The 18,479-nt window shown below is 38.8% G+C and overlaps 1 protein-coding gene across 1 annotated transcript; it reads right to left on the reverse strand.

Moving 5' to 3' along the window:
* Positions 1 to 10,711: 10,711 nt before the first annotated feature.
* Positions 10,712 to 17,515, reverse strand: LOC118439127. Its single transcript, XM_035860170.1, has 8 exons — positions 17,228 to 17,515; positions 16,619 to 16,795; positions 14,407 to 15,182; positions 14,205 to 14,324; positions 13,144 to 13,725; positions 12,753 to 12,994; positions 11,852 to 12,261; positions 10,712 to 11,499 (listed from the first exon to the last, which is right to left on the reverse strand). The coding sequence occupies exons 4-8, from the start codon at positions 14,277 to 14,279 to the stop codon at positions 11,390 to 11,392; spliced, it is 1,419 nt and encodes a 472-aa protein (XP_035716063.1). The 5' UTR covers positions 14,280 to 14,324; positions 14,407 to 15,182; positions 16,619 to 16,795; positions 17,228 to 17,515; the 3' UTR covers positions 10,712 to 11,389.
* Between the last annotated feature and the right edge of the window lie 964 nt (positions 17,516 to 18,479).

The following is an 18,479-nucleotide window of genomic DNA, read 5'->3' on the forward strand; positions in this document are numbered from 1 at the left end:
AATTTAACTTATAATTCCTTGTATTTCCGTACTTTCGTAATATCATGTAATTTTGTTGCAGGTCTTTCTCATCCAAATATTTGACATTATGCAACTTTATTAAATATGTATACCTACTACTGCCATATATTATGTCTCATGCATTCCGCGCGCCAAAAACATTAGCAGGAGTTCTGTTAGACGGTTCTACTATTATTTATTGAATTCCCCATGCAATTGTCAGTCAGAAACCATGTTCCGAAAATGTTTGTGGCCCAAAGTGCCAAAATGACAGATCGGCAAAGCCGACGTGTTGCAATTTTTCAGAAACATTTTGGTAAACATAAAAATCCGGCATTTTTCAATAGCTAATTAAAAATCGGAACTAATCGCAAGATGGTCGACCGTACTACAAAATGATCCCCTGACACTGGCAGTGTTGACAGGCGAAACAAAATTTAAAGGCAACGGTCAAAAAGGTCACAAAAAATCACGAAGGCGCGGAAAACCTGAATTCGACCGAATCCATCCCTGAGCCAAAGAAAAATTTCCCTACAAATGAGCGGGCCAAGTAAAACTAAGTCCCAGGCCCCTAAACTAGACCTTGGACTTATGTCTTTAAGATGTGAAGAGAAACACTTACTGACTTCACGCCAAGTAAAAATAGAACCCTCAAAACCGGGCGCTGATCATGCGGTACGCGCTTGAAAAATGAAAATAAATATTTTTAAAATATGATCAAACTTTCACAATTGAAACCATGTAAAATTAGCAGAAGCACTGTGTCCACACCCCTCCAGTCCATACATATTATTCATAAAAATTTTAAAAATAGTAATCGGACCCACCATCCAGATTCTGCAATTTTTTTATTCGGCGTAAGTTGGATTTGGTCAAAAAGGTGAATTTTCTTCCTCTGGGGGTGAAATTTCTTGTCAAAAAATATTTTTTGAAGTTATCGAGTGAAAGGGAGAACCACTGGACCATACCCTATTAAAAAATAGCTACTAGATGTTCGAGCAGGGGTCAGGTGCTTCTCATGAGGCCAAAATAGTAAAGAAGGAGTAGAATTCCAAAATTTCTGACTCCCTTTCGGACCAAGAACAAAAATCACTGCCGCCGAACCTCAACCTTCTGGAATATGACATGTGGTCCAAAATGAGGCTAGATACATGTGCTAAACCACATACAAGTTTGGAATCCGAGAAAAAATCTATCGCTTAGGAATGAGACCAATATTCCTTGGAATGAGCGCGTACCGCGAGTGAGATGTTGATACCTAGACTTCGCGCTATTGTAGCTTCGAAAGGAGGAAATTTTGAAAAGTGCCCTGTATATTTTGTAGGGAATTTAATGGGCTTTCTCGTAATATCGCTATTTTTTCAAAATTCTATAAATTGAGTCCGCTACATTAATTTGTGTAGTGGTCAAAACTTATGGCAGTAGTAGGTACATTACTTACTATATTTGTCCAAGTTGAATTTATTAGACTGGTTATTATTACAGAGTATCTTAATTACTTTGTAAGAACTATGATTATTCTTTGTACAAAGAATAAATAATACCGGCCGAGACTCTGTTTAAACCTACCGCGCAGACCATTAGCCAATAGAATACTTTTCACCACTTTTGACCACTTTTTACCACTTTTTACCACTGGCCAACAAAAAACGATCTTAGCCGGCAAAAGCGAAACACTGATTGACGAAAGTATGAATAGAATTAAACGCTATAGCTTCATTAGTTTTTATGCTACAAATTGCTAATTAAATTTAGTGGAAAGCCAGTTAATTTCCCCCTCCCCTCATTAACGCAGCGCTGAAGACAACGCATGCAATCCTCTGCTGAAGCGTGCACGGAATTCCTATAGTGTTTCATTCAGTGGTCAAATACTTCTTCCAGGCCTCTACACTTCTATGGGATGTTGAACACACTTTTGCCCCTAAATTTGACCATACCTCATATTGGTATTCCGGGAATTCAAATCCAGCAAGGAGGATGACAATTTCTAAGTAGAGACAAAGATAGGAATTTTCATTTTAGCTACATGGGATTCATCCAAACGAAATGCCCAAATCCATCGCTGTATAAAATACTATATTTCGTTTTGCCATTTGGATGATGCGTACACTAGATGAAGCGCGCCAAGCCTGTTGATGTCACGTATTGGGGAAACTGTGGAACTTTTCATACGGATGCGCTGATTACAATTCCATTGGTGCCAACAGCTAGGGAAATTTAAGACGTCGTTATCCGGAATAACGGTTTGAAGCGTCAATACAATGCCGTTTACTCAGGGTGAAGGCTATCTCAAATCGAAGGTCGATGGGATTTATTCCGAAGAAAACTTGTGGGCCTCCATTTTCGAAAACACGCCAGTTTTTGTGCTTCGACATTTTGATACTGTTTATCTGAGATGCCAATTCTGGTGCCAATAACTGCAGGAAGGTTGAGACTATTCACTCGGAACCCCAGATGTTAAATCTCTTGGGGCCAATAACTAGGGAAATTTTGAAATTTTGTATTCGGCCAGTAAATTTATTTTCGTCTCAGGGGAGTTGTCAAAGGGGCGTTTTGTCTGGGAGTAGGCTGCTTTAATTTTAGGCTGCTTGTAATTCATTCCAGGCGAAATGCCCAAGTCCATCGCTGTACAAAATGTTAGATTTCCTTTTGCAATATGGGTGATATGTACACTAGATTAAGCGCCCCAAGCCTGTTGGTGACACTAATTGGGGGAACTTTGGAATTATTAGTTCGGACTCGCTGATTGCAATTCTGTCGATGCCAACAACTCGGGAAATTTTGAACATAATTATCCGGAGTAATGGTCGGAAGCGTTGCTAAAATGGCTTTTAGTTAAAGTGGAGGCTGTGTCAAATCCAAGCTCCAAGGTATTTATGCCGAAGAAAACGGCACAATTTAAATTTCGAAAACACGTCGGTTTTCCGAAATCGTATGACCACCGTTGTTAGTCTTCGTTTATCCGTGGCTACAAAACTGTCAGATGTTCAATACGTAACATAGGCACTCTTGGGGCTTCACACCCGCTTTGCGTAAGTAGGGTGAGCAATGGAACCCCGTTTCATAAATATGAACAAACAAAGGTCGCCATTTTCGTAAGCACACGAATCGATAATGCACATCCACGCCATTCCAACTGCCAACCGTGACTGGTCGGAGCAAAGTCGTTCGTTACACATCCAGTGCTACATACGTGATGGGTAGGTCGACTAAATGAATACCGTCGAGCGGTTTTCCGAAATCGTCTGACCACCGTTGTTAGTCTTCGTTTGTTTATCCGTGGCCACAAATCTGTCAGATGTGCAATACGGAACATAGGCACTCTTGGGGCTTGACACCCGCTTTGCGTAAGTAGGGGGAGCAATGGAACCCCGTTTCATAAATATGAACAAACATAGGTCGCCATTTTCGTAAGCACACGAATCGATAATGCACATCCACGCCATTCCAACTGCCAACCGTGACTGGTCGGAGCAAAGTCGTTCGTTACACATCCAGTGCCACGTGGTGGATAGGTCGAGTAAATGAATACCGTCGAGCGGTTTTCCGAAATCGTCTGACCATTGTTGTTAGTCTTCATTTGTTTATCCGTGGCTACAAAACTGTCAGATGTTCAATACGTAACATAGGCACTCTTGGGGCTTCACACCCGCTTTGCGTAAGTAGGGTGAGCAATGGAACCCCGTTTCATAAATATGAACAAACAAAGGTCGCCATTTTCGTAAGCACACGAATCGATAATGCACATCCACGCCATTCCAACTGCCAACCGTGACTGGTCGGAGCAAAGTCGTTCGTTACACATCCAGTGCTACATACGTGATGGGTAGGTCGACTAAATGAATACCGTCGAGCGGTTTTCCGAAATCGTCTGACCACCGTTGTTAGTCTTCGTTTGTTTATCCGTGGCCACAAATCTGTCAGATGTGCAATACGGAACATAGGCACTCTTGGGGCTTGACACCCGCTTTGCGTAAGTAGGGGGAGCAATGGAACCCCGTTTCATAAATATGAACAAACATAGGTCGCCATTTTCGTAAGCACACGAATCGATAATGCACATCCACGCCATTCCAACTGCCAACCGTGACTGGTCGGAGCAAAGTCGTTCGTTACACATCCAGTGCTACATACGTGATGGGTAGGTCGACTAAATGAATACCGTCGAGCGGTTTTCCGAAATCGTCTGACCACCGTTGTTAGTCTTCGTTTGTTTATCCGTGGCCACAAATCTGTCAGATGTGCAATACGGAACATAGGCACTCTTGGGGCTTGACACCCGCTTTGCGTAAGTAGGGGGAGCAATGGAACCCCGTTTCATAAATATGAACAAACATAGGTCGCCATTTTCGTAAGCACACGAATCGATAATGCACATCCACGCCATTCCAACTGCCAACCGTGACTGGTCGGAGCAAAGTCGTTCGTTACACATCCAGTGCCACGTGGTGGATAGGTCGAGTAAATGAATACCGTCGAGCGGTTTTCCGAAATCGTCTGACCATTGTTGTTAGTCTTCATTTGTTTATCCGTGGCTACAAAACTGTCAGATGTTCAATACGTAACATAGGCACTCTTGGGGCTTCACACCCGCTTTGCGTAAGTAGGGTGAGCAATGGAACCCCGTTTCATAAATATGAACAAACAAAGGTCGCCATTTTCGTAAGCACACGAATCGATAATGCACATCCACGCCATTCCAACTGCCAACCGTGACTGGTCGGAGCAAAGTCGTTCGTTACACATCCAGTGCTACATACGTGATGGGTAGGTCGACTAAATGAATACCGTCGAGCGGTTTTCCGAAATCGTCTGACCACCGTTGTTAGTCTTCGTTTGTTTATCCGTGGCCACAAATCTGTCAGATGTGCAATACGGAACATAGGCACTCTTGGGGCTTGACACCCGCTTTGCGTAAGTAGGGGGAGCAATGGAACCCCGTTTCATAAATATGAACAAACATAGGTCGCCATTTTCGTAAGCACACGAATCGATAATGCACATCCACGCCATTCCAACTGCCAACCGTGACTGGTCGGAGCAAAGTCGTTCGTTACACATCCAGTGCCACGTGGTGGATAGGTCGAGTAAATGAATACCGTCGAGCGGTTTTCCGAAATCGTCTGACCATTGTTGTTAGTCTTCATTTGTTTATCCGTGGCTACAAAACTGTCAGATGTGCAATACGGAACATAGGCACTCTTGGGGCTTCACACCCCCAATGCGTAAGTAGGGGGAGCAATGGAACCCCGTTTCATAAATATGAACAAACAAATGTCGCCATTTTCGTAAGCACACGAATCGATAATGCACATCCACGCCATTCCAACTCCCACCCGTGACTGGTCGGAGCAAAGTCGTTCGTTACACATCCAGTGCTACATACGTGGTGGATAGGTCGAGTAAATGAATACCGTCGAGCGGTTTTCCGAAATCATCTGACCACCGTTGTTAGTCTTCGTTTGTTTATCCGTGGCCACAAATCTGTCAGATGTTCAATACGGAAGATAGGCACTCTTGGGGCTTCACACCCCCTATGCGTAAGTAGTGGGGGCAATAGAACCCCGTTTCATGAATATGAACAGACAAATGTCGCCATTTTCGTAAGGCGAATCGACACAATTTAAATTTCGAAAACATGTCAGTTTTTGTGCTTTGACATTTTGATACTGTATACCCGACATGCCAATTGTGGTGCCAATAACTGCAGGAAGGTTGAGACCAGTAAATAAAACATAACAGCTAAGCCGACGTCCTCCCAAACCAGTGGAAGTCGGTGATTGGCTGTTGTTGATTTTGGCTGCACACTTAAAAATACTATGTTGGATTCTATAATATTGAACGCATCGAGTATATCGAGATCGGTTTGCGGCATCATATTTATGACCTCGGGAGGAAGATCCTCTTAACTTAATCACCACCCCCTAACACCCAGAGGGTGTGGTCGGGGGAAAATGAGATTTTCACTAAAATTAAATCTATGCATGAGATACTGTGAAATTTAGTGATTCTGAGTTGTGCCGGACCCCCTCGGCTCCAGGGCGTGTGGTCGGGGCAAAATGAGATTTTTACTCAAATTGGATCCAGAGATGAGATACTGTGAAATGAAGTGTTCCCGCGCTGTGCGGTGAAGTTTTCTAGCTTGGGTGATAAAAAATTGAAATTAAAGAAGGATGGTAGTTTTAGTTTCAATATATACACGTTAGTTTGATTTTCAATATATGAATGTTAGTTTTATTTTCAATTATAAACAGTAGTTTTTAGTGTGTCGTCCACAAATAAAACAATCCCATTCATGCAAAAGTTATTGCCTTATTTCTCACACAAATTATAATATACAGCGAGCTACGTTCTTAACAGGAAAGACATGCCAATGTTTATTAGAAATTCAGTTTCATCATTTATTAACGCAATCAAGAAACCGGTTGTTCTAAGGTATATTCGTAGCGTTCCGATAATAATTTAATGTTAATTATTGGTCCCCAAATTTAGGGATCCCAATCCCGGACGATTTTTAAAATCCCGGGAATCGGGAATCCCGGTTTTAGCCGTGAAAAATCCCGGGAATTTTTCCCGAAATTTAAATATTACCTTATAACTTGGGTCAAGTCAAATTTGGGTGTACAAAAAGGTACATGGCTCTCAAAAGTACCGAGACTGAGCATATTTATAATTAGTGCTCGGCGCGAGACGAGACTATCTCGAAAATTTCGAGACAAGACGAGATACGAGACGAGAGGAGACCAACTTTTTCGTCTCGAAAGATTTCGGGACGAGACGAGATCGAGACGAGACCAACGCCATCTCGTCTCGACAAATCTCGGTCGAGACGAGACGTCTCGATACATCAAAAATTTAGAAATTTAGCAGCAAATTCTCCGTCCTCTAGCCTTCTGCAAGGAGCGAGCAGCTTTGGGAAATGCAGTATCCTTCAAAAATTTTTTTAGAGACAATAGATAAAACGAATAATTATGATCAAAACTTTAACCAGTTTGCAAATATCCTGATTTTTACGTAAAAGACACTCAAATATGACACTAACTATATAACTCCAATTATAAATTGTATATACTGCGGGTAACGATTTCTTCGTATCCATATCCCAAGTATTCTATGTATATGTAGTAACATAAGCTATGACGGTTACGAGTCAGGTATTTCATGTTAGCCTTCGTAATCTCGTAACTACGTTCATAAGCCTGCGAAGATCAGCTTACGAACCAAAAATTTGACTTACTGGGTAAAAATCATATACAAGAGATATTGGTACGTTTTGTCAAAAGCTCGTAAGGTTAGTAAGTTTACGTGTTTACGTACTAACGAAAATTGACGTGAAATGACTCAATGGAAGCGTCGTAAACTTTTATCGTCCTGTTACTAGCTTACGATTAAGATTTATCCTTTATTTTTTTGTGTAAACTACTAGTATGTAGTTTACTATATAAGGAATACAAGGCCAATTATTAATATTCTAAATATTTGCAGTTTGTGTATTTGTATTTTGTAATTATCTGAAGAATACAAAAGATATTTTGAAAAACATGGATGAATGTCGAGACATCTCGTCTCGTCTCGTCTCGATTACTTCGTCTCGAGTCACTTTCGAGACGAGACGAGACAAGGCAATCTCGTCTCGTCTCGTCTCGTGCCGAGCACTATTTATAATACCTCCTTCTGTGTTTTTGGGATCTGTGCCTGCAGAAATACTTAAAGTATGCTATTTTCTGGCCTACACAAAATAATATTTTGAAAATACATACATATTTATGTACTGTAGCAATACAAATTAGTAATTATATTGTTTTGCCTACTATGGCAAATTTAAAAATTCCATGTATTGTGTAAGCCCAATTTGGTTAAAATTCACTATTTTGGAGAGGTGTGAAGAAAGAGTTTAATAATTTCATTCCAGAAAACTTAAATAATTAATCAAGGATTTGTCAGCATGTTAATCCGAAATGCATAAATTTACGTTTATCAAATATCAATATTAATTGGCCTAACCTGCATTAACATTAATATTGAAAAACTTCAATTGGACATGGAGGTTGGTAATTCAAAAATTTCAAGTTTAAATAAGTACACATGTATATGAGCTACCACGTTCAAAAAGCCTTTCATACAGCCTTAAATTCATCGACAAAAATTCGAAATCACTTCTAACATCTTAGCATTTTTGATCATAACTGATTTCAGATTCTATAATTATACCGAAAATAAGGTTTATTTGTTCCTTCAAGTTATAATCTGACATCGAGATTAGAAAATTTTAAGTTCCATCTTGTATTATAAATGTTACTTGCAAATTATGAAATTTGGATAAACGTACGAGTACATTAAATGTGGCCACTAATATTGTTTAAAATTTATATTTTCGAGTTCAGGATCAATTTTGATTGGTTATGATCATCGAAGCTTTTTCTTACTAATCATATAACCGATAATTATTTAAAACTGCTATTAAAATTTTAAATTATAAGTAATTTTCAATTCTGAATGACAAATTGAAAAATCCCGAAATCCCGGGATTTCAGTTTGTTGTCGCCGTGAATAATTTTACTTATTTGAATAATGATATAATTTTTAGCTGATAAATTTTAAGGTTTAACTGTATGTAAATTAATGATTTTGAGATATTGGGCATGGGCAGTGACACATTATGAAACAGTTTTATGAATATGAAATTCCCATATGTATGTATGATGAAAAATCCTTGTGTAACAAAAAGTCAAGACAAAGTCGTATGTAAAACTCGGGCCACTATTTAGCCAGTGAATGTAAATGTAAGGATGATGTGGCATCAAGAAAAGAGGAGTTTTAGTCAGGGAAAAGAAGAAAGAAATTCAGACCCAATCGAGCCGAGGAGGAGGAAACTTACCTTCAAACTAACAGCCAGCTTTTAAAATATTTCTCGATATTTTTAAACAACTAAGGTCTCATGTCGATATAAGTCAATCTACGAGTAATCGCCCTATGTAAAATAAAGCTCCGTTTTGAGTTTGTAAGCCCAATTCAAGTAGTTTTCGCGTATCATTTCGCACGAGTGCATTTACGCCTACTTTCGAACTCGGCATAATAAGACGGAGCCACCCCCATCGCCATCATAATGTTCCTGAGGTCAAACTGAGATATCCCACCAATGAGCAGACAGCTCACGCCCCAAAAACACAGTTCTTCAAATCCCGGGATTTCAGGATCCCGTTTCCCGGGAATTCCCGGGAATAAAATCCCGGGACTGGAACCCCTACCCAAATTGTTTGTATAATAAAACACATTTTCTTCCATTACTATATTTTAGCATGCATTCTGAACAATAAAGATGAAAATATTCGTAAAATAATGCAGTTGTTCATTTTAATCAGGACACATGCATATGCGACACATTAGCATCACCAGTTTTAATTCCATCTAAATATTTAATTCAAAAAATCATTTCATAACGACCATCGAGATTGCTGTCTCACTTCACCAATCAGCGCCGGAACACTTCATTTCAGAGTATCTCATGCATAAATTCAATTTTAGTTAAAATCTCATTTTTCCCCGACCACACCCTCTGGGTGTGAGGGGGGTGGTGATTAAGTTAAGAGGATCCTTCCTCCGAGGTCATAAATATGATTCCGCAAACCGATCTTGACTATCTCGATGCGTTCAATATTATAGAATCCAACATAATATTTTTAAGTGTGCAGCCAAAAACAACAACAGCCCATCACCGAGTTTCACTGGTTTGGGAGGACGTCGGCTTAGCTGTTATGTTTTATTTACTGGTTGAGACTGTTTACTCGGAACCCCAGATATCAAATCTCTCGGAGCCAATAACTGGGGAAATTTTGAAACTTTGCATCCGGCCAGTAAATTTATTTTCGTCTCAGGGGAGTTGTAAAAGGGGGGTTTTGTCTGGGAGTAGGCTGTTTCAAATGGAGGCCGCATGTAATTCATTCCAGGCGAAATGCCCAAATCCATCGCTGTATAAAATGTTAGTTTTTCGTTATTGGCTTCGATGCACATCAATAGCCACCTCAATGCCAAATTTTACCCTTCTAGAACGATTTTGAAATTTCGGTGCATAATACCCCACCCATCTATATGACGTCGACCGGTCAACCACTTTCCTAAATTCGCTCATCTTCAGACTTATCTCCTCATTTACTCTACTTTACATGTGTTCCAAATCGATGGAGTTTAACGAGAGTTATCGTAAGACTGACCTACGAGCAAAAAAATGACTGCGCATATCTCGGGTGAATAGCATGAAGCCGCACGGAAGTGAAACCTTTTCTGCAAAATATCGACACAGTGACTTGAAATCCAATCTCATAAAAACGACACATTCGTCGATGTCAACGGGACGATCTCACGTCGACTTACCCTATTTATTAAATTAAATTGTGGCTTGAATCGCAATTTTAAACGAAATGTGGTTCTCCTGATCTCTACGAGCAAAATAATGCCAGCACATAACTCGTTTGAATGCCATCTAGCTGCACGGAAGTGATCGTTACACAACGCTTGTAATATGACCATTACATGTGTACGCTACTTGTTAATATTATTGATACCTATTTACAAGAATCATGAAAAGTATTCGCAATGAAATGTATGCACAAACATGTCTTTGCCAAAGCAAAATTTAAGAATGCAAATGAAATTTGAGCTATGAAAAAATCGAATATTAAACGAAAACTAAGATATTGACGTTTTCTCTCAACTTATTTATTCATCACATCTGTTCATGACAGTGGAATTGTCGAACACGCAAGTTATACTCTCTGAGAACAGAATAGTTTGATCTCAGTTGTTTCCAAGGTTTTGATTTACACGGCCGTGACATCCCCAAAAAGTTGTAAATCAACATAACCAAGATAAATAATTCTCAGTGGAAAATACTGGTTTTTTGGAGAAGTTAGCTTTTCATCGGTATAAAAACACTTCATTTACTTAAAAAATTGTGAAAAAATGTATTTTCACTGCGATAAAAAGTTAATTTCTTAATATATCCCGCATTTTCCTATGATGGTTACCCTCTCCACGTATGTACATGGAGTGTCTTTTCGGGTGTAGCAGCTTTGCAAATCCAAACGCTGCGCGCTGGCAAGAGCGAAACTCTAAATGCTGTATTTCTCAAAAGTTTTTTCCGTACATCTGGCAAAATTCTTTAAAAGGTCCACCTCGGTTAACTTGTCTATTCCACATTTGGGTAATTATACCTAACAAAACCACCTTGTGGAACTCCGTAATCCAATTCTTCGTCAAACTCTTCCCCTTCGACGACCATTATATCAATACAGTGATTCCCACAAATATGCGTGCGCCTAATATTTCCCGCATCGTCAGTCCATTCTCGTACCAAGCCATAAATTGAAAGGACATCCCATGCGGTGCTTGTTCAATCATCGTTTACAAGATTGTCAGGCATCATTCTGTCGTCCGCCCATAGGATCATGTACAACTGAAGCTCTTTCAAAGTGTCCAACCGCGCTGGCCTTGTCGATAAAGCTGTTCAAAAAATATTTCTTCATTCAGAACGTATTAAATTTAAAAATTGGTAAAAGTAACTTGTTCATTATCCATTTGTTCAAAAGTTGAAAATAAATATTCAGTCATTATTCAATAGTTCAAAATTTGAAAATAATTATGTATGTGTTCATTAATTACTGAATTATTCAAAATTTGAAAATAAGGATGTGCATATGTGTTAATTACTCGTTTCCTATTCGTTTTATCTTAAATTGAAGTTATTAGATATGTAGGTTATTATTACAAATTATTCACTCATTATTCATGGAATGAATAAAGAAAGAGAAAGTTACTCATTCTGGGTAAAATGAATGAATGTGGATTGACAAACCTGCCTCTATCTGACACATGGTCAGATGCAGCACCACTTTTAGAGAGAAGGAATCCGTATACTTGGTGGTAATTTGATCATCGTATCGATGAAATGTGGGTGGCCCATTTTCTCTGAATGCTTCACATAGTTGAAGAAAAACTGCGATGTATTCTTCGGTGTCCTGAATGAGGGTGTCCCTTGAATTTTGTGGAAGCTTATCATGGGCAGAAATCGTGCAGGTGGCGAGTCGAAGGGCGAGGGGGTTCCAGTCCAGGTATTCTCCAAGTTTGACGTGCAGCTGGGTTATGGGAACTTGCAGCGATTCGGAGAGAAATTCAAGAAATATTAAACTGTTGTCCGACCCCTTGATAAGAATTTCGGGTGGATTTATTTCCTCTGGAATGTCTTGCCATGCATTTTGCATCATTCTGTAAATTTTAGTCGGATTAAAGCCTAGTATTCAGGTCGGATTTTTCGCAGATGGTTAGAAAGTTTAACAAACATTTTGCAATATTCTTGAACAAAGAGTAACAGTTGTTACAAGTAATTTCGTTCAAGGGGTAACTTAATATAAAGCGAGGAACTTCTCGCTTCGAACTAGTTAATATTGGTGTGTATACATAAATTAACGAACAATTGCGACGTAAACCTTGTGCAGCCCAGATTATTTCGTTACTATGAATGTTAGTTTTGTTTGAAAGATGATCTCTGTAGTTACAACCTTTACTGCAAAAACATTGTGACACAGTTTCGGCCTAAAAACTTGGCGCCCAAATGCTTCTAAATTTCTCGCAACTGCACAAGTTCTGGAGTAAATGTTGATTCTAAAGAGTTACTCTTTCAAGCTAACATACATAGTCAAAAACGAAGCTGAGTTGATCATAGTTTGGTCCCCATTGTTAATTTACGTAAATATTACCTTGCAATCTTGTATCCCTCATCGAAATCTTTATCCACGTAGATTTGTCGCCGTTGTAAAATGTCATTTAAGAAAAAATTGGGTTTTCTTGTGCACACAACGACAAATGGTTTAACTCCATTTAATTTTAGCAAATGTAGAATTAGAGCGTACTCATATAGTGAGGGGGTCAAATCATCCAGGATGAGGACCCATTTTTTACCCCGGAAACTTATATGGATTTCTTGTATCATTTCCGAGATCTGCAAAATTCATGTTGCATTTAAGGGCTGTTCATAAAATATGGAACCCGAGAGGAGGGACGGGGGTCTAGAAAATGGTGATTGTTGTTGTCCATAATTTATGAACGGCCCCTAAATGGGTTCGAACACGTAAATAAATAATATTTTACCGCGATTCGATGTCCACTGGGTCGGTAAATGTTAGCTCGAACCCGGCATCCCAGAGACCCGAGCTGATTTTTAATGTGAAATTGGTAATTTGTGTCAATCCAAATTATAGATTCTCCTACACCATTGGTTTCAATTAGTTGTGAGAATTGAAGCGCCAATGTCGTTTTACCAGAACCCGCCTCCCCGCTTAGAAACACTAAATTCTCGTGACCATCATCATGAAGTTTTAACAGTTTTAGTAACTCAGATCGTCTCTCGTTTGCAGTGGTAACGGGCGAATTTGACTTGTCCAATCTGTAAATCGGGAGTTTTAAATTGCCTCTCCACATTTCGTTCAATCTGGAATGCACTTCACAAGCGGGAGGTCGCTTCTCGCTATCTGTGGACATCATTTCACAAATTAGGCTCGTAACGGGAGGAGGAATTTGATCAAGTGCTGGATAAGTTTGTGCTAATTGTCTTTTGAAATTATCCTTGAGTTGGCATTGCACTGATTTTGCAGGGTTTTGAATGTAAAGAGCTGCTATGATAAGGGCTAAGGCATAAATGTCCACTTTAAATCCGTACGGCTGATTGTTTTCCTGTAAAAATACAAATCTTTGCTGTATATCCAACATGTTCAAACCGAAATATATGTAGCAATGAGTGCCCCACAGAATCTGGATTTGAATTAGCCCGAATCCGGAGTCTAATCCCAAAGGGCCAAATTCTAACCCACCCGGAATCGGGGTGGGTGAATCGTCACAAATAGGGACTCGAATCGGATTCGGATTGGGAACGACCACGTATTACGTCATCAATTTAACTTATTGGGTGGTTTAGGTTTTTCCGTGTTTTATGTACATACATGTCGAAAGTCAGTATCCCAAAAAAAATTCAGCAAACTTGCAAACTTTTACAAAACACACGGACACCCTTAGTTGAGCAAGTTTAAATATTCTTTTTTAGATAATTTTGCGTAACAATATTTTTAAAGTATTGTAAAAGTTTGCAAGTTTGCTGATTTATGTGCTATGCACAAAGGACTACGTGAATTTCCTAAAGCTTGACTACATTTTACCTGTTCTGGGCTCAAATATAATGACGTTCCAAGTCCATCTGCTGTCAATACATTCTCGTCAGGCAGGTCTTCCATAAATTTTGACAAACCGAAATCCCCCAGCTTTAGTAGAATTTGATCCTAATTTAGCATAAAAGCACAATTTGCACATTTCAAAAAATTTCATCAGAAAAAGTCGCAAATAAATGTAAATATTTGTTACTGCTTTAAATCGCCGGAGAAAAATATTCCCTGGTTTGAGATCGCGATGAATGATTTCTCAATAATGCAGGAACCGTAATCCATCCGCCATTTGCGTCGCAAAATTCAGCAATTGTGAAGTTCCGTTTATGGGGGGTTGACTGCAGTGATGGTGGTGATGAGGAAGATGAGACGATCGTCGTCGTCGTTGTGGTGTGTGCGTAATAATTGGGAGGCGAGATGAGACTTGGTTGCACTTTTCTTAGAGAGGTTTTATTTATTACTTGTACAAACAGGCAGAACTCTGCCTCTCCCAATAATATTGGGAGAGGTAACCTGCAGTAGCACAAAATACTTCCTCGACCGTCCTCCACCGTCCCCCATTCCTGTCGTGTACTGCCGTGACTGCTGTTTATATATGGTTGATATACCTATTTCTAACCTACGGAGAGAGTGAGAGAGATAACAATGAGATGACTTGCAATAATTGCCTCACTGCCCAGAGGCGATCACGATATAAAACTAGAATGTGACAAATGTATCTGATTAAGATTGCACATAAGGAAACCTTCTCCTTGATTGTGTTGCACTCAATGTGCAACAATCACTTTCACAAAATAAACCTGTTCTTTACACAATAAATCAGGATCTCTAGTTTCAAGAGGCGTCTCTTGCAGCCAAGATTTTAAACTCCCACCCGAACAAAATTCCTGTACAATCGTGATGGGACATATTTTCCCTGAATCTTCAGGTTCCTTACATGAGTCTAATAAGTCGACATTAATTTCTCCGTCGGAACTGGAACAAGAATAAAATTAGGTAGACATTATTAAATAAATATCAATGCATTGATTGACTACGAACTCTTAGAAATCCAGTGGTAAAATCATGCGCTATTCATACATATATTTATTACTCTAACAAAGTGGTAATGATAGTTGCACCGTGTGGTAATAGAGCTCCGGGTATAATGAGGACAACGGCACTGGACAAGCAAAATATGGACAATAAAGTCTTTCAAATAAAAATGTCTACCATTCGCGTGTCCTTATTAGCTCGCCCTGCGTAGCATGAGAGCTATTGAATTCCTCTTGTCCGTCTGTCCGTCTGTCCGTCTGTCTGTCCGTCTATTAACTAGTTTTTTGCATCATGATGCTAATTAAACAGCCCCTTGACCATTATTGGATACGTTAGGCGCACCATTGGTACTAAACAAACAGAATCAAATTTTTTAACAAGTTATTAGGACCATTTATATCTAACAATCGGGAACACAAAATGATGCGAAATAATTGGAGGCAGGGACGCAAAACGCACCAATAATGCAGAATATCCGGGAGAAATGATCATACAATTTTGACATAAATTTTTCAAAATTATCGTTAACCGTTGGTAGGTAATTCTGCACCAGTGATGCACAAATTTTGGCCTCTTCTCGATGCATAATAATTATTGATCTATTTTGTTTAATTTTACTGCACCATTGGTGCAACATTGCATAAAAATTATTGATCCACTTTGTTGCATTTTTCTGCACCTTTGGGGCAAGTTATAACCAAATCATTATTACAGGGTGAGCTACTTCTACCGTTACTACGGTTTCTAACATTTGGTATCTAACATTTGGTAGCACAAATTGATGCGAAATAATTGGGGGACCCGATGTACAACGCACCAATAGTGCAGAATCTCCGGTAGAACAACTCATACAATTTTGACAAAAAGTTTTCAAAATTATGTGGCGCAGTTGGTCGCTAATATTTCACAGGTGGTGCAACCTACTTCGGCCCCTTCTGCTGTTTGTCCTTTATATTGCACCATTAGTGCATGCATATATCAAAATTTGGATCTATTTTGTCTTTTTTATTCGTTTCTTCTGCACCATTAATGTAAACTCTAATCAAAATCATGACACTTTGTGAATTATTAAATTGAATTTTAAATTATTAAATTGAATTTTAAATTATTAAACGCGAATATGCAAGTATATCGTTTGACTCATTTTGTCATAGTATTACAGGGCGAGCTACTTCCAACGTTACTACGGTTTATTTTAACATTATACAGACTTGCTTCGCTTATTATTTTTGTACATATTCTGGCGTCGATATATTTGTTTGTCCTCATACATAAGTAAGCCCGTAGTAATAACTTGATAGCATCTTTAAGTCTGAGAATATTTATAAAATACCAGCGTGATTTCTAAGAGTCTGTGTATAATTGCGGAAACCAACCTTGTCAGAAAGCTGAGATACAGTAGATCTTCGTCTTCTACCCAGCCCAGCGGGGGTTTTTCAACTAAGGCGGTATAAATTTCCACAACGTTTGGATGTTGCGATTCCCGTAGTTTGGACAGTGCTTCCAGTTCATTTTATGTTTGTCTCAAGTTGTCGAAACCTTCAGTGGCGTCCCTAATTAATTAAGTACTTTACTAAGTACATTACTTTATTACGGTACTTTATTAAGTACATTATTCTCAGTAAATATGTGATTTTTAAACTCAGAGTACTTCCTGCAATAAACATGGCATGCAAAAAGTACCCTCCTTTTATTTTTCAAAGCATAGTGCAGTCTTAGCGGTGATGTTACCCCTTTGCAAAGTACATGCATTCTAAATATATTCATATTATGTAAATTATCTTACATAAATTGCGTTAAATTAAGTTGCGTTAAATTAAGGCTAAACTTTATGCTTGAGTTGGAATTGTTTATATGTATATGTATGTAGTAAACAATTAATTAGCAGGATTTAGATTTCACTTACTCTTCAAAAGGGTAACATAATTTGTAAGGGTGTGTTTACATACATAAATAAATTCATGCATACATTCAAAAAATCTTACCTAGGAAAAATCCTCTTAACAACAAATTTCTCTACTTCGGAAGACGATTCTTTTAATCTGGCAGACCAAACGAGCCCATAGCTTCCACGACCTAGCTCCCTGATAAATTCATAATCTCTATACACCCTCGACACATAAGAACCTTTCCTGTTTTTCCTTTTATTTTTAGATCTCCACATTTAAATATATCACAAACTATTGTTGAATATTATTAAAATTCTAACGTGCCCAAAACACATGATCTTCCCGTTGTAAATATGTATATGTTCGTACTAAGGAGGGGAGCTTGTGTACTATCAACTCCCGGATCTCAATGCCTTTTGGATATGTTGTAGTGTCCCATGAATGTACAAGAACCCTGAAGTGGTTTGATTCCATGGCCACATTTGCGCCCGCCACACCCACTCAAAGGTGCCCAAAAATCGCTTTCACTCCAGCTTTCACTCATTCAAATCCACGCCAAAAATCCAATTTTACTCGGATTTTGAAATTTCTTTCACCATTATACTTCCAGATATTTGCTTTCTTATTTCCAACAACAAACTAAACTTTTTTGATGATTATTTCGCAGGCATAATTTGTTTTGTTGATTACTACAACAATGCTCATTCAGAATTTTAAATTTTAAAAATACTAAGAATTTCAAAAAGTTGAGTTTGATGTTGGAAATAAGAAAGCAACTATCTGGGAGTATAATGGTGAAAGAAATTTGAAAATCGGAGCAAAATTGGATTTTTGGCGTCGTTTTGAATGAGTGAAAGTTGGAGTGAAAGCGATTTTTGGGCACCTTTGAGTGGGTGTGGCGGGCGCAAATCATGGAATCAAACCACTTCTGGGTTCTTGTACATTCATGGGACACTACAAAATATCCAAAGGGCATTGAGATCCCGGAGTTGATAGTACACAACCTCCCCTCCTGAGTTGTGTCTCATCACGCAATATTCTCCAACATACGAAGGATCAGTTACATTTGCATGCATACGTACGTATGTATGTACACGTGCACGCGAAATTAAAACAAGTTACTGGTGTAGTCAGTGTTGTTGTATTTCATCGCATCTGCATACATACTCAACCATACTCAATTCCAGAGACATTAGCCTGCTGTCTGGCGTCTCATCCGTGTTAAGCACAGTGATCCGTGAGAATTTTTTTCTGCTAGATACATATTTCCCATCTTAACCATTTGTATTTTTAATTCCATACTTTTGAATTGTAGCATGTGAACTGATGTAATTTGTATGCAAAAAAT

This window comes from Folsomia candida, unplaced genomic scaffold, assembly GCF_002217175.1.
Source record: "Folsomia candida strain VU population unplaced genomic scaffold, ASM221717v1 Fcan01_Sc031, whole genome shotgun sequence".
Lineage (NCBI taxonomy): Eukaryota > Metazoa > Arthropoda > Collembola > Entomobryomorpha > Isotomidae > Folsomia > Folsomia candida.

What these genes read in the sequence shown, in the direction of transcription:
- LOC118439127 (XM_035860170.1), bottom strand. Translation starts at nt 14,279, where the DNA reads ATGGAAGACCTGCCTGACGAGAATGTATTGACAGCAGATGGACTTGGA. An exon ending in TATATTTGAGCCCAGAACAG is followed by an intron (nt 13,726 to 14,204) that starts GTAAAATGTAGT and finishes GTATTTTTACAG; the next exon opens with GAAAACAATCAGCCGTACGG. An exon ending in CATGTGTCAGATAGAGGCAG is followed by an intron (nt 11,500 to 11,851) that starts GTTTGTCAATCC and finishes TTTTTTGAACAG; the next exon opens with CTTTATCGACAAGGCCAGCG.